The sequence below is a fragment of the Macrosteles quadrilineatus genome, unplaced genomic scaffold, assembly GCF_028750875.1.
Source record: "Macrosteles quadrilineatus isolate MER2022 unplaced genomic scaffold, UCM_ALF_1.0 Scaffold_6__1_contigs__length_79288215, whole genome shotgun sequence".
NCBI classification, from domain to species: Eukaryota; Metazoa; Arthropoda; class Insecta; order Hemiptera; family Cicadellidae; genus Macrosteles; species Macrosteles quadrilineatus.
Genome location: NW_026542599.1, coordinates 60,137,970 through 60,148,447, shown reverse-complemented (window position 1 = coordinate 60,148,447; position 10,478 = coordinate 60,137,970). Strand labels below are relative to the sequence as shown.

At 34.7% G+C, this 10,478-nt stretch overlaps 1 protein-coding gene across 1 annotated transcript; it reads left to right on the top strand.

Moving 5' to 3' along the window:
- Positions 1 to 288: 288 nt before the first annotated feature.
- Positions 289 to 9,864, top strand: LOC128997556 (G-protein coupled receptor dmsr-1-like). Its single transcript, XM_054423196.1, has 6 exons — positions 289 to 398; positions 783 to 804; positions 6,113 to 6,456; positions 7,367 to 7,556; positions 8,319 to 8,538; positions 9,488 to 9,864. Exons 1-6 carry the CDS (start codon positions 289 to 291, stop codon positions 9,757 to 9,759), a joined length of 1,158 nt encoding a protein of 385 aa, XP_054279171.1. The 3' UTR covers positions 9,760 to 9,864.
- Positions 9,865 to 10,478: the final 614 nt, after the last annotated feature.

Genomic DNA, 10,478 nt, shown 5'->3' with positions numbered 1-10,478 from the left:
ATTAACAAAGATTTGCATGAACAGTATTAGACAGATTGAACTACTTCATAGAGATCGGAATAATGTGTTGTAAATAGAAGAAGAATAAATAAGTTCATTACTAATCTCAAACTTTTGAGAGTTGGATATGGTTTGGCCGAACTACAATATTGACAAAATTAAATTGAAATTATAAATGAAATAGGGAATTGTATGTGATAGTAGCAATCACAAAATCAACAATAGGATATCAAAAGTTAGTGGAGATGATTTGAGATGGTCGAATTAAGCTACAGTGGTCCCAGTGACATGGCGAGCTACTACATCAGGATGCTGACGCACCTGAGAAACCACTCTGATGTGCTGAAGTCTCACGAGAATCTGCTGAGTCTGCTGAATGTGACTGAAGAAGACTTGCAGTTGATGTTCAACAGTTCGCCAGTGTCGGAGGCGGCGCCACCTTGCTACTGTGGCGGCACTTTGAGAGAGGTCAGTGATGTTGAAATCCTTGAGTCTAGACTTGCTAACTCGTAAAACAAAAAAAAACTAAAAAAAAACAAAAAAACAAAATTCCACTAAGAAAATTTCTAATCCCACGGTTTACTAGAAATTTTAAATTACAATCACCCTGGTGCTAAAAAATATTTTGAGATGGTAAACAATCTCTCAGCGGCTGTTTGAAATTAACGAAATTAACATTGATCTTATGACGGGCAAATCCAAGATGGCCATTAGCTTACATATATTGACTTGGAGAACAATTCAAAATTTTAAAGAAGATTTCTACTTTCATAGTTTACTAGATATTTAAATTATATTTCAGTGTTTGAAAAAAATGTTTTTGGCGCAAAATAACTCTTCAGCATCTGTTTCAAATCATCCAAGATAACCTCTATCCTGCAAGGACTCTTAAGAGGGTTCCACACGCCGGCTGGTTACCGCGTAAACATGGTCCTACTAAAAATAACCTCGTGGCATTAATAAAGTGTTTATCGAGTTTAAAAAAACTTTAAAATATTCACAAATATCCTAACTATGCACTGGATGAACTGAAACTTCGTAACTATTTCATTAAGTATTTATAAAATAATTTTGAAAATCCGTAATTAGTCTTTTTTTAATATAATTTTACTTCTAAATAATAGTAAAAAATTATTGTTAAACATTATACGATAAATTAACGTCTAACATTTCCTGCCATAACTTCTTTTTAATTCGTCGTATCAATGTCAGATTGGTGGCATTTATTTCCTTTTTCAAAGCTCTTCAAAATAGTTTGCTTTTGGGGTTGAAGTTTAAAAAATGTAAATTACCCCTAGCAAACCCTATTTGGTGTGGAGGGATGAATTTCAAAATACCACAAAAAGTACTTTATATTACCCTAATAACGTGTATCGAAGCTAGATTGAATATATGCAGCCAGGGGAAGTGACCCGGTATATATTGGCAGCATTTTGTACTACGCTTTCGGAACTGAACGTACACTTAACACATCATATGCAACTTATGACCTGCATATTTTAATAGTTAATAGGCTGCTATATCCCAGTGTATATTAGATAGTGAATATGTATTATTAAATATAGTCATAAAAAAGAAAACATTGTGGATGATAAAGGTTTCCCTTACTAGTAAAATAAAAACTCAAATTATGTGGTACGTCTTGTTCGGGTTTGCGGTAATGTGCTTTACGAACTAATACATTGAATATGATACCAAACCCAACCTATGCTGTTATTTAAGAGTTTTGTCTGACTCCTTGTGGCCCGCCCCCCTTTTGGGATAAAATGATAATAGCTTAAAAGAGTACACACATTTATAATCATTATTGATATACCAAATCTCATTACTTTATCTATAATGGTAAAAAATATATTACACTGCTCCGGGACTTTTCAATCACCCTTTATAATCAAATACTGTACACGGATATAGATGTTTGATGGGTCAAAATGAAAAAAAAAACATGTTTTCAAACAACGTATGGCTAAAGAGATATTCACAATTTAGTTTTAGTTTTAATTATTTATCTAAAAAACTATTTAAGATATCCAAATGAAATTTCGTATGGTACTAATTTGAAGTCATAATCACAAAGATAATCATTTAAAAACTTTGTTGATGGTTTTTTTTTCATGTAGCTGATGACTCTTCAACATAAGAATAAGAATAAGAATAAGAATAAGAATAAGAATATCTTTATTGTCGTTAAATACAAAAGTACAATAGACAACGTCAAAATATATACAATTTTTCTATGAATTAGGTATATTGTAGTGATAGAAAATAAGTTAAAACAGGATTTTAAAAAACTGAAACTATATATTAGACATTTGGCATCCAAAAAAATCTTCCAGTGAATGAAAGCTTCTGTCAAGAAGCCAATCAGCCAATCTGTCTTTAAATTTATCAAAATCAAGCTCTTGAAACAATACAGGTAGCTTATTAAAGAGCTGTATTTGGAGGAATTTGTGGCTATTGGTTGATTTTGATAATCTTACTGTCGGAATATCTAGCTGGTTACATGCTCTAGTATTATAACTGTGAAATTCGTTACGTTTTGGGAATGATGAAAGATTTTCTTTAACATATAGCAAATTTTGAAAAATGAATATACATGGCAGAGTCATTATTCTGTGTTTGATAAAGAGAGGTTTGCTGGTCGTTCTGCGAGGAATATCAAACATTATTCTTAGTGCTTTTTTCTGCCACCTGAAAACCTTCTTGGCTCCAGCACTATTACCCCACAGAATGTTTCCATATAGAAGATGGGAGTGGAAGAAACTGTAATAAGATGTAATGAGCATACTATCCGATACGCAACTCTTAAGTCGTCTTAACAAAAAGCAGACTCGGGAGATCTTAGACACAACATGCGTAGTGTGGCGTTGCCAGGTAAGCTTTGTATCCAAATGTATGCCTAAGAGTTTCACTGAAGACGGGATGTTTGAACCTTCTAAGTGTTTTAGCGAAAAGCAAATTCGTTCAGTTTTCTGATGATTTAAATTAAGAAAGTTAGCATTAAACCAATTAGAAGAGATTGTGATTGCGTTGTTTACAGTTACTTCAGACTCAGTAAAATTACTATTTGAGGAAAAGAAAGTTGTGTCATCGGCATATAAGAGTGATTGGCAAGATATGTTACTAGGTAAGTCATTAATCATTAATAAAAACAAAATAGGCCCCAACACTGACCCTTGAGGGACTCCAGCTAGAGTTTCCAAAAATTCAGAAGAGTCCCGCCCAACAACCACTTGTTGGAATCTGCCACATAGATACGATTTGAATAAGTGTAGCTCATTGTTCTGAATCCCATAGTATTTCAGTTTTTCCAAAATAATTTGGTGTGATGTACTATCGAAAGCCTTACTAAGGTCCATTAAGGCTACGTGAAGATAATTGTTGTCTTCGAAAGACTTCAAAACCTCGGAAATCAATTTGTCAACTGCCTTTATTGTTGACAAACCAGGTCTGAAACCGAATTGAGCTGGACTTAGAATTTCGTTCTTTTCGAGATGGCTGTAAAGCTGAAATTTAATATGCGTTTCAATTATCTTTGAAAAAATTGGAACTATAGAAATTGGTCTAAAATTATCAATAACGGTTCTATCTCCCTTTTTATGAATTGGATGTGTTTTAGAAAATTTTAGGCAGTGTGGGAATATACATGAAGAAATTGACAGGTTTATGAGATAGGCTAGTGGTTCTAAGATGAAAGGGATTATTTCCTTAACTACATTATTTGAAAGACCAAAAACATCCTCAGATCGGGAGGTTTTTAATGACTTAACAATTGATAGCAAAGATCGGATATCTATTGGTTGAAGGCGGAACTCTTTTTTCACTGGCTTTGCTTTTTTGAGGAAGTTGACAAAGTCACGATTGCAGTTGGAAGAGTCAAAGTTTTTTGCCACCATTCTACCAACATTAATGAAGTGGTCATTATACTCTTGTGCTGAAATTATGGACTCGAGCTTCTGTGAGGTGCCAGTGCCGGATTCCGATTTTATGAGGCGCCAAGCAGCAGAACATTTATTTGGTGCATTAGTGACTAAACTGTCGTTGTATTTAATTTTTGCCTCAGTGATAGCTAACCTGTATTGTTTCCTAAATTTAAGATACAATTCTTTCAACTTATCGTTACTGTACTTAGGTATTTTTAGCAAGTCATTTAGTAAAATTAAAGTGTTTCTCTGTTCTTTCAGACTGCTATTAAACCACCGCTTTGAAACCCTTTTAGCTCCTGGTACACATTTTTTTGTTATTCTAGGACAATATAAATCATACAATAAAAGGAGTTTATCTAGAAATAAATCAAATGCCAGGTTTACATCATGAGAACAATACAATTCATCCCATTCAGTGTTAGCCAATGAGCTAGCAAACAAATTCATCTGTTTTAGGTTTCTATAGGAAATTTCGTCTAATTTAAATTTTTGTGAGGTATTTAATAATAGTTCAAACCAAATAATTGAATGATCCGAAATAGTGTAGGGCCAAATTCATAGTAAAATACATTTCTAAAAAATATCTCAAATGAAGATTAAGATAAAACACATAAATAATTGCACGTATCTCACTAATAATACATTCTTGAAAACATGTAATTCTTAGTTTTTGTTTCATTTTTGCCATTTAAAATATTCCAAAAATAATTTAACATACTTTTAATGACACCTGTATAAATAAGGGTATATATAAGCTAGTACGGATAGTGTTTTGACCTATGGAGACTTCAAAACGAAAAAGTAAATCGGTCCCGGACATAGGTCTTACAATGAGATCTACGGCAATAGCTCCCTGTATGGGTAATTTGTTAATAGAAAAGTAAAAGCATTTCGCAAAACTTTGGCATAACGGGGTTTTAACCAAACTAATTTGATTAGCAGTTAAACTGAAATGAAAATGTTGTTTTTAATGAGGCGAACTTAGGACTTCATGGTCCTTTCTTACAGCAAACCTCTACAGTTAACTTAAGGCAACATATTTTCAAGAGGGATTTTTAAATATTGAAATGTTGACTTGCTGTAAAATATTTATTTATATACATATATAAATTTAATCTGCTAAAAAAGTATTTTATATGACTTAAAGCTGTATAATAACCAAAAGTTCATGGTTCTACTCAGTTACTAATAATAGTGTATTTTTCGTAGAGCTCATGATGGGTATAGGTCACGTATACAATACTTTTGGTATACTTGGCTATTTTGGAGTGATATTGCGGAGGTATTGACAATTGATGCGTGTGACCTGCTCGAGCAGAAAACGCCTTTATTGGACCCGCAGGCGCTATCAATATCGATAAAGTTACATCAGGAAATACCACATTGTAAACACCCGGTGGCATTTGACATCTCCTTGACAAAAACAAACTTTGTAATTGGAATTGATTACTAACAATATGCTGGATAGAATAAAGGTATAAGGCGAAATACAAACATAAAAATTAAAAAAAATAAAACTAAGTAAGACATACTGTAAACGAATGATTTTATCCATGTGATGGAAGTACAGTAATTAGGATTTTAGTTCAGTACAAACATACTGTTTTGTAAGTGTATGAGTGATGTAAGTGTTATATTTGCATGATGTGTATCTCAATGTTTTCAGTATTTTTTTTAAAGTCAAGGGCCGATTTTCATTTGGAGATACAAAATGAATAGAGAGGTAAAGGAGAATATTACGGAATATTACGGAGAATATAAAGGAGAGAGAGTCAAAAGCCTGCGATGTTTATTGCTTTTCATTAATGAACAATATATTTCTACATAACACTAAAGTAAAGTTTTAGTTAAAGCATGATGGTGCTTTGTAGTCATGTCAGATATTATGTTTTTGCTACAAGACAATCTTCAGCTACAGAAATCCGCAAACATAAGTCTAGTACAATGTGTGACAGGTATCATCAACATCCTCAACATTGTGGTGGCCACACACAGAATTCAAAACAATCAACACTACCCTATCGTAGTATTGGATTCCCATGTTTGTAGTTAGTATACAACGATAGACAGATTTACAGATACTTCAGTATTTGTGTTCGGAACAGTTACTCAGCTTCATCTTCACAAACACAGAATTCATTAAAACAGTTAACATCGTCTTATAATAATCTTGTATGTGTTCCTAGGTAGTCTCCAGCTACCGACAGATCCACGGGTACTTCAGTCTGGTAGTTTGTGTGTTCGGAACCATCGCTAACATCCTCAACATCTTGGTGCTCACTCGCAAAGAACTCATCAATTCCCCCATCAACCGGATCCTCACCGGCATCGCTGTCGCTGACATGCTAGTCATGTTGGAGTACATACCCTTCTCTACGTACATGTACGTTCTACTTCCTCCGGGAGTCAAGCACTTCTCACACTCAGAAGCTGTCTATATACTCGTCCACATGCACTTCTCTCAGTTGATGCACACCATATCCATCTCTTTAACTCTCACATTGGCACTGTGGAGATATCTCGCTATCCAGTGAGTATTTCATTTTATTTATTTTACAGCAGTATATTTTCTCAAATAATTTTAGTTAATGATTTAGATATCTCTGGTAAATTCTGGTCAAGATCACAGCCAAGGTGCTATATTGTTTGGTCATAAATTGTTACGACTAACAAATGTGGCACATACAAATAAGCACATTACTTGATGAAAGAAGACGCAACTGTAATGTCGTTAATCAACATTATATTTCCCAACAAAGCAAATGAGTTGGAGGGGGAAGTTTGTAAAATTATCTTACGCAAAGTTTCGTAAATTGTTAGAGAAGTATGCTTCTGATATCGTTACGGTTTAGAGATATATTTACAACGTAATCTTTATACGGATGTATTACATGACTTGGTTCAAACTTTCGTTCATTGCCCAATGTCATTTTCTTAAAGTTTTTATTGCCTATTATAAGGATCGACTTAAGTTTTGTTAGCAGTTTGAGCAATGTCTTAAAGAACATAGAGTTGAGTATTATTAACTTAGTACATTTTCAATTTAGAGGTAGAAATGGTTCAAAGTTTGCGCTGTGCACAATTTACAATTAGGAATACAGTAGCACAAATAAACCAAGCCGAGGGCAGATTGTGAAACTATTAAAGACTAGGACGATTTACTTTCATACTAACGACAACCTTTTTAACATCGCCTAAAAGAGATAACACCATACTTAGGATATAATGATGGGATATCCTCCCATTCACTAATAAAGCAGATTGAGCCATCGTACTACGAGGAAAACCAACGAGTATGCGTAATTGGACATAGACCTAACTTAAATTTGCCTTCAGCGTATCCATGAAAAGATACGTCTTCAAGATAACACGTTGTGTACTCATTTTTTAAACATATATGACACATAGAAAATAACGGTAATGGTATTTTTGAGTGACAGATTCCCACACAAGACTCACGCTCTGTGCTCGGACCAGCGTTGTACGACTGCTATCACTATGGCGTTCGCTCTGCCCGTGGTGATCTGTATACCATCGTACCTGGTGTTCAGCGTGAGAGAGACCAGGGTGATGGAACACCAGAGGGTGGTGACTCTCTACCATCTAGACCTCAGTGATCTTGCCAAACAGGTAGGTTGCAAAGAAAAAATGATTACAATTATGAAAGGTTCACTCCATCACAAGTTATGTTCCATGTATTACAACCTAGTATTTATGTTGGAGACAGAAAGGTTGGGAAAGAGTGAAGCTGTAGACCGTCTTCTGTTTGAACAGTAGGTAGCACAATTCTAGTTATGATTCTATCAAGCATATTTAACCGTGGCGAGAAGGAGACACTTTCTTCAAGTATAGCTTGTAACTGATACGCCTAGAGACATAGTCTAACTGCACAGTAAAAATTATGAAAATTAGGTACACAGTAATAATTGATAGGGGGTTTTAGGTTATGTTTGTTATCAAACTGAAAGAAACTTACCAATGCCAGCTTACAAAGCCTTTTCGTAAGTATTGAAGCCCCAAGCCCCGCCTTATACAAAGTAAATTACCTTTTTATGTCACACTTACACTGACTGTATTTCACTTCCTATTTGATAATTTGAGTTTTGTCGGATTATGATGACATTTGGCTTGAAGATATAAGACGAGATAAACTTGAATGAGTTAACGAACCAGCATGATCGGGCTATGGAAACGGGGCTTTATGGGGTATAAATTTGTTTTTTTTTTATTTTTTGCCCTTAAAACACAAAATTTCCTAATCTTTCCTCTAACCATTTTATAGAGCTTAAAAAAGTAAATAACTTAAAGTAAATAATGGCGAGTACAAATACAATCAATTAATAATATTCATGGAAAACTAACACTCTTATTAAAGACATTAAATGATTACAGGACAACGAGCTGCTGTACACGGCCAACTTCTGGTTGTACGCAGTTGTAGTGAAGCTGTTGCCATGCGCAGTCCTCACGCTGGTGTCCTATTGGCTGGTCTCCGTGCTGTGGCAGGTGAACGCGCGCAAACAGCGGCTGCGCTGTGACGTGTTTCCCGCGGTAGCGGCACCGCGCGTCTACAAGCCGGAGAAACGGATGGATCGGACAACCAAAATGTTGGGTGAGTTCCTCGTTAAGAACAAAGAGCAATTTGAGCTTGAGTGGATATTCTATAGTAGGATATGTGTGGAGAACCGAAGTAGTGTGGCTAATTAAAGACTAATAACTATTAAGCTATCATATTCCTGCCCATAGTTTATTCTAGTTTATTCCAGTGTATTGTGTTTTTCCTTTTACTCATTACATATAATGTAATTGAAGACAGTCTTACCTAAAGTTCTTCTTAAAGAAACTCTTAAACTTCTTAACTTCTTAAAGAGCTTTTGTCTAAAAGCTGCCAAATCAATAATATGATGAAATATACTTTGTATAAAAAGCCTACTTATTAGTGTCTAAATACAATGCTATTCCAAGAATCATAGGAGCCATAATGAAAATGTCTGATCCGATGAACAATTTTGCTTGCAAAACTTTATTATAAATTACGATAAATGTTCAGTAGGGGAAGTATTTTCGCCATCACAGAGAATATATGCTAATAGCTGGGCTTGTAATAGTGTTATTTTGTCTTATCATAAGAACTTGTACAATGAACTATTTAAGCTAAAAAAAGCTTAGTCTTATCACCACATTCTGATTTACCAATTTGAGCATATTTGTTCCAATGGAAGTGTTGTTGCTCTTGGAAGTGGGAGATGCCTTTTCAAGAACTGCAACTACCAAACTGACAAACTGACAAAAGTAACAGGTTTTGCTAGGCTTACTGAGAGGGATCCTAGGACGATGTTTCCTTACTTTTATGAAAGTTCCCGCATTATTCTTTATAGTGGTAGTGTTACTGTTCTTTGTCATAGATATATCACGAGGTATGCTGGGCTGACCTAATTATACGTATTATGAGTGTGCTATTCCCTAAGACGAGAATTTTAGAAGAACTTTACACTAAATTGCGACGCCAATTAAACCCCTTTCATAAAAAGCATATAACAAAGCTCAGTATGTTGTTTCAGTTGCAGTGTTACTGCTGTTCCTAATCACCGAGATCCCCCAGGGTGTGCTAGGCCTGCTGAGTGGGATCCTAGGACGATGCTTCTTCAAGAACTGCTACCACCAGCTGGGCGAGCTGATGGACATCCTAGCCCTGATCAACGGTGCCATCAACTTTATCCTGTACTGCTCCATGAGTCGTCAGTTCAGAGACACGTTCAGTACGATGTTCAAGCCTCGGATACTGGCCAAGTGTGCGCCGCACAACACAGAGGTTCAGAGCACCTACGTCTGACCAACGTCGACTCCTGCCTTCGCCGTGACTGTCACTCTAGAGCTGTCGGACGACTAATGTGTAACCAGATGATTGACCGAGTGAAGGGTGCTTGATATAATTTACTTAATCACTGGACACTTAAATCAAGAGCCACGAAAGTTAAGTTGAACGTGTACAAAAGAAAACTTGAAAAAATGGTTGTAGTTTACATAATACATGTACACGTTTTCTTATTATTATTTACAAATTTAATTGTTATTTTGTCTTTTAGTAAAACAAGTTGTGTGTGATTCTTTCGGTTTAGTGCAGGGATCTATATAGGCTTTTTCTAATGATAATAATAACATCAAATACTATGTTGATTATAACACTATTTTCTATCCCAAAATATAATGCAATTACTTCTTGATAATTTTTAGACAGTAAGAATAAAAAAAAACATTTTTTACTGTACAAAGAAAGGTTTTCTGCAGTTTTTAGTTATTTCAGAATTAAGAAAAAAATGTGACTCTTCTTTATCCACCGTATTGTCTCTTTTAAATGAGCGGCAAGACATTTTCAGACTAAAATGTATTTTTTTTTTAAACCTAATCATTTACGAAAAATAAAGCAATTTGTTTTTTTTTATCATGGAGAAAACTTATTTATACTGTATATAAATATATATCATCTTGAGACGTCAGTGATGCATTTATTTAAGTTTGACTATTTGTCTAATCCTCTACAGTGGTATACAA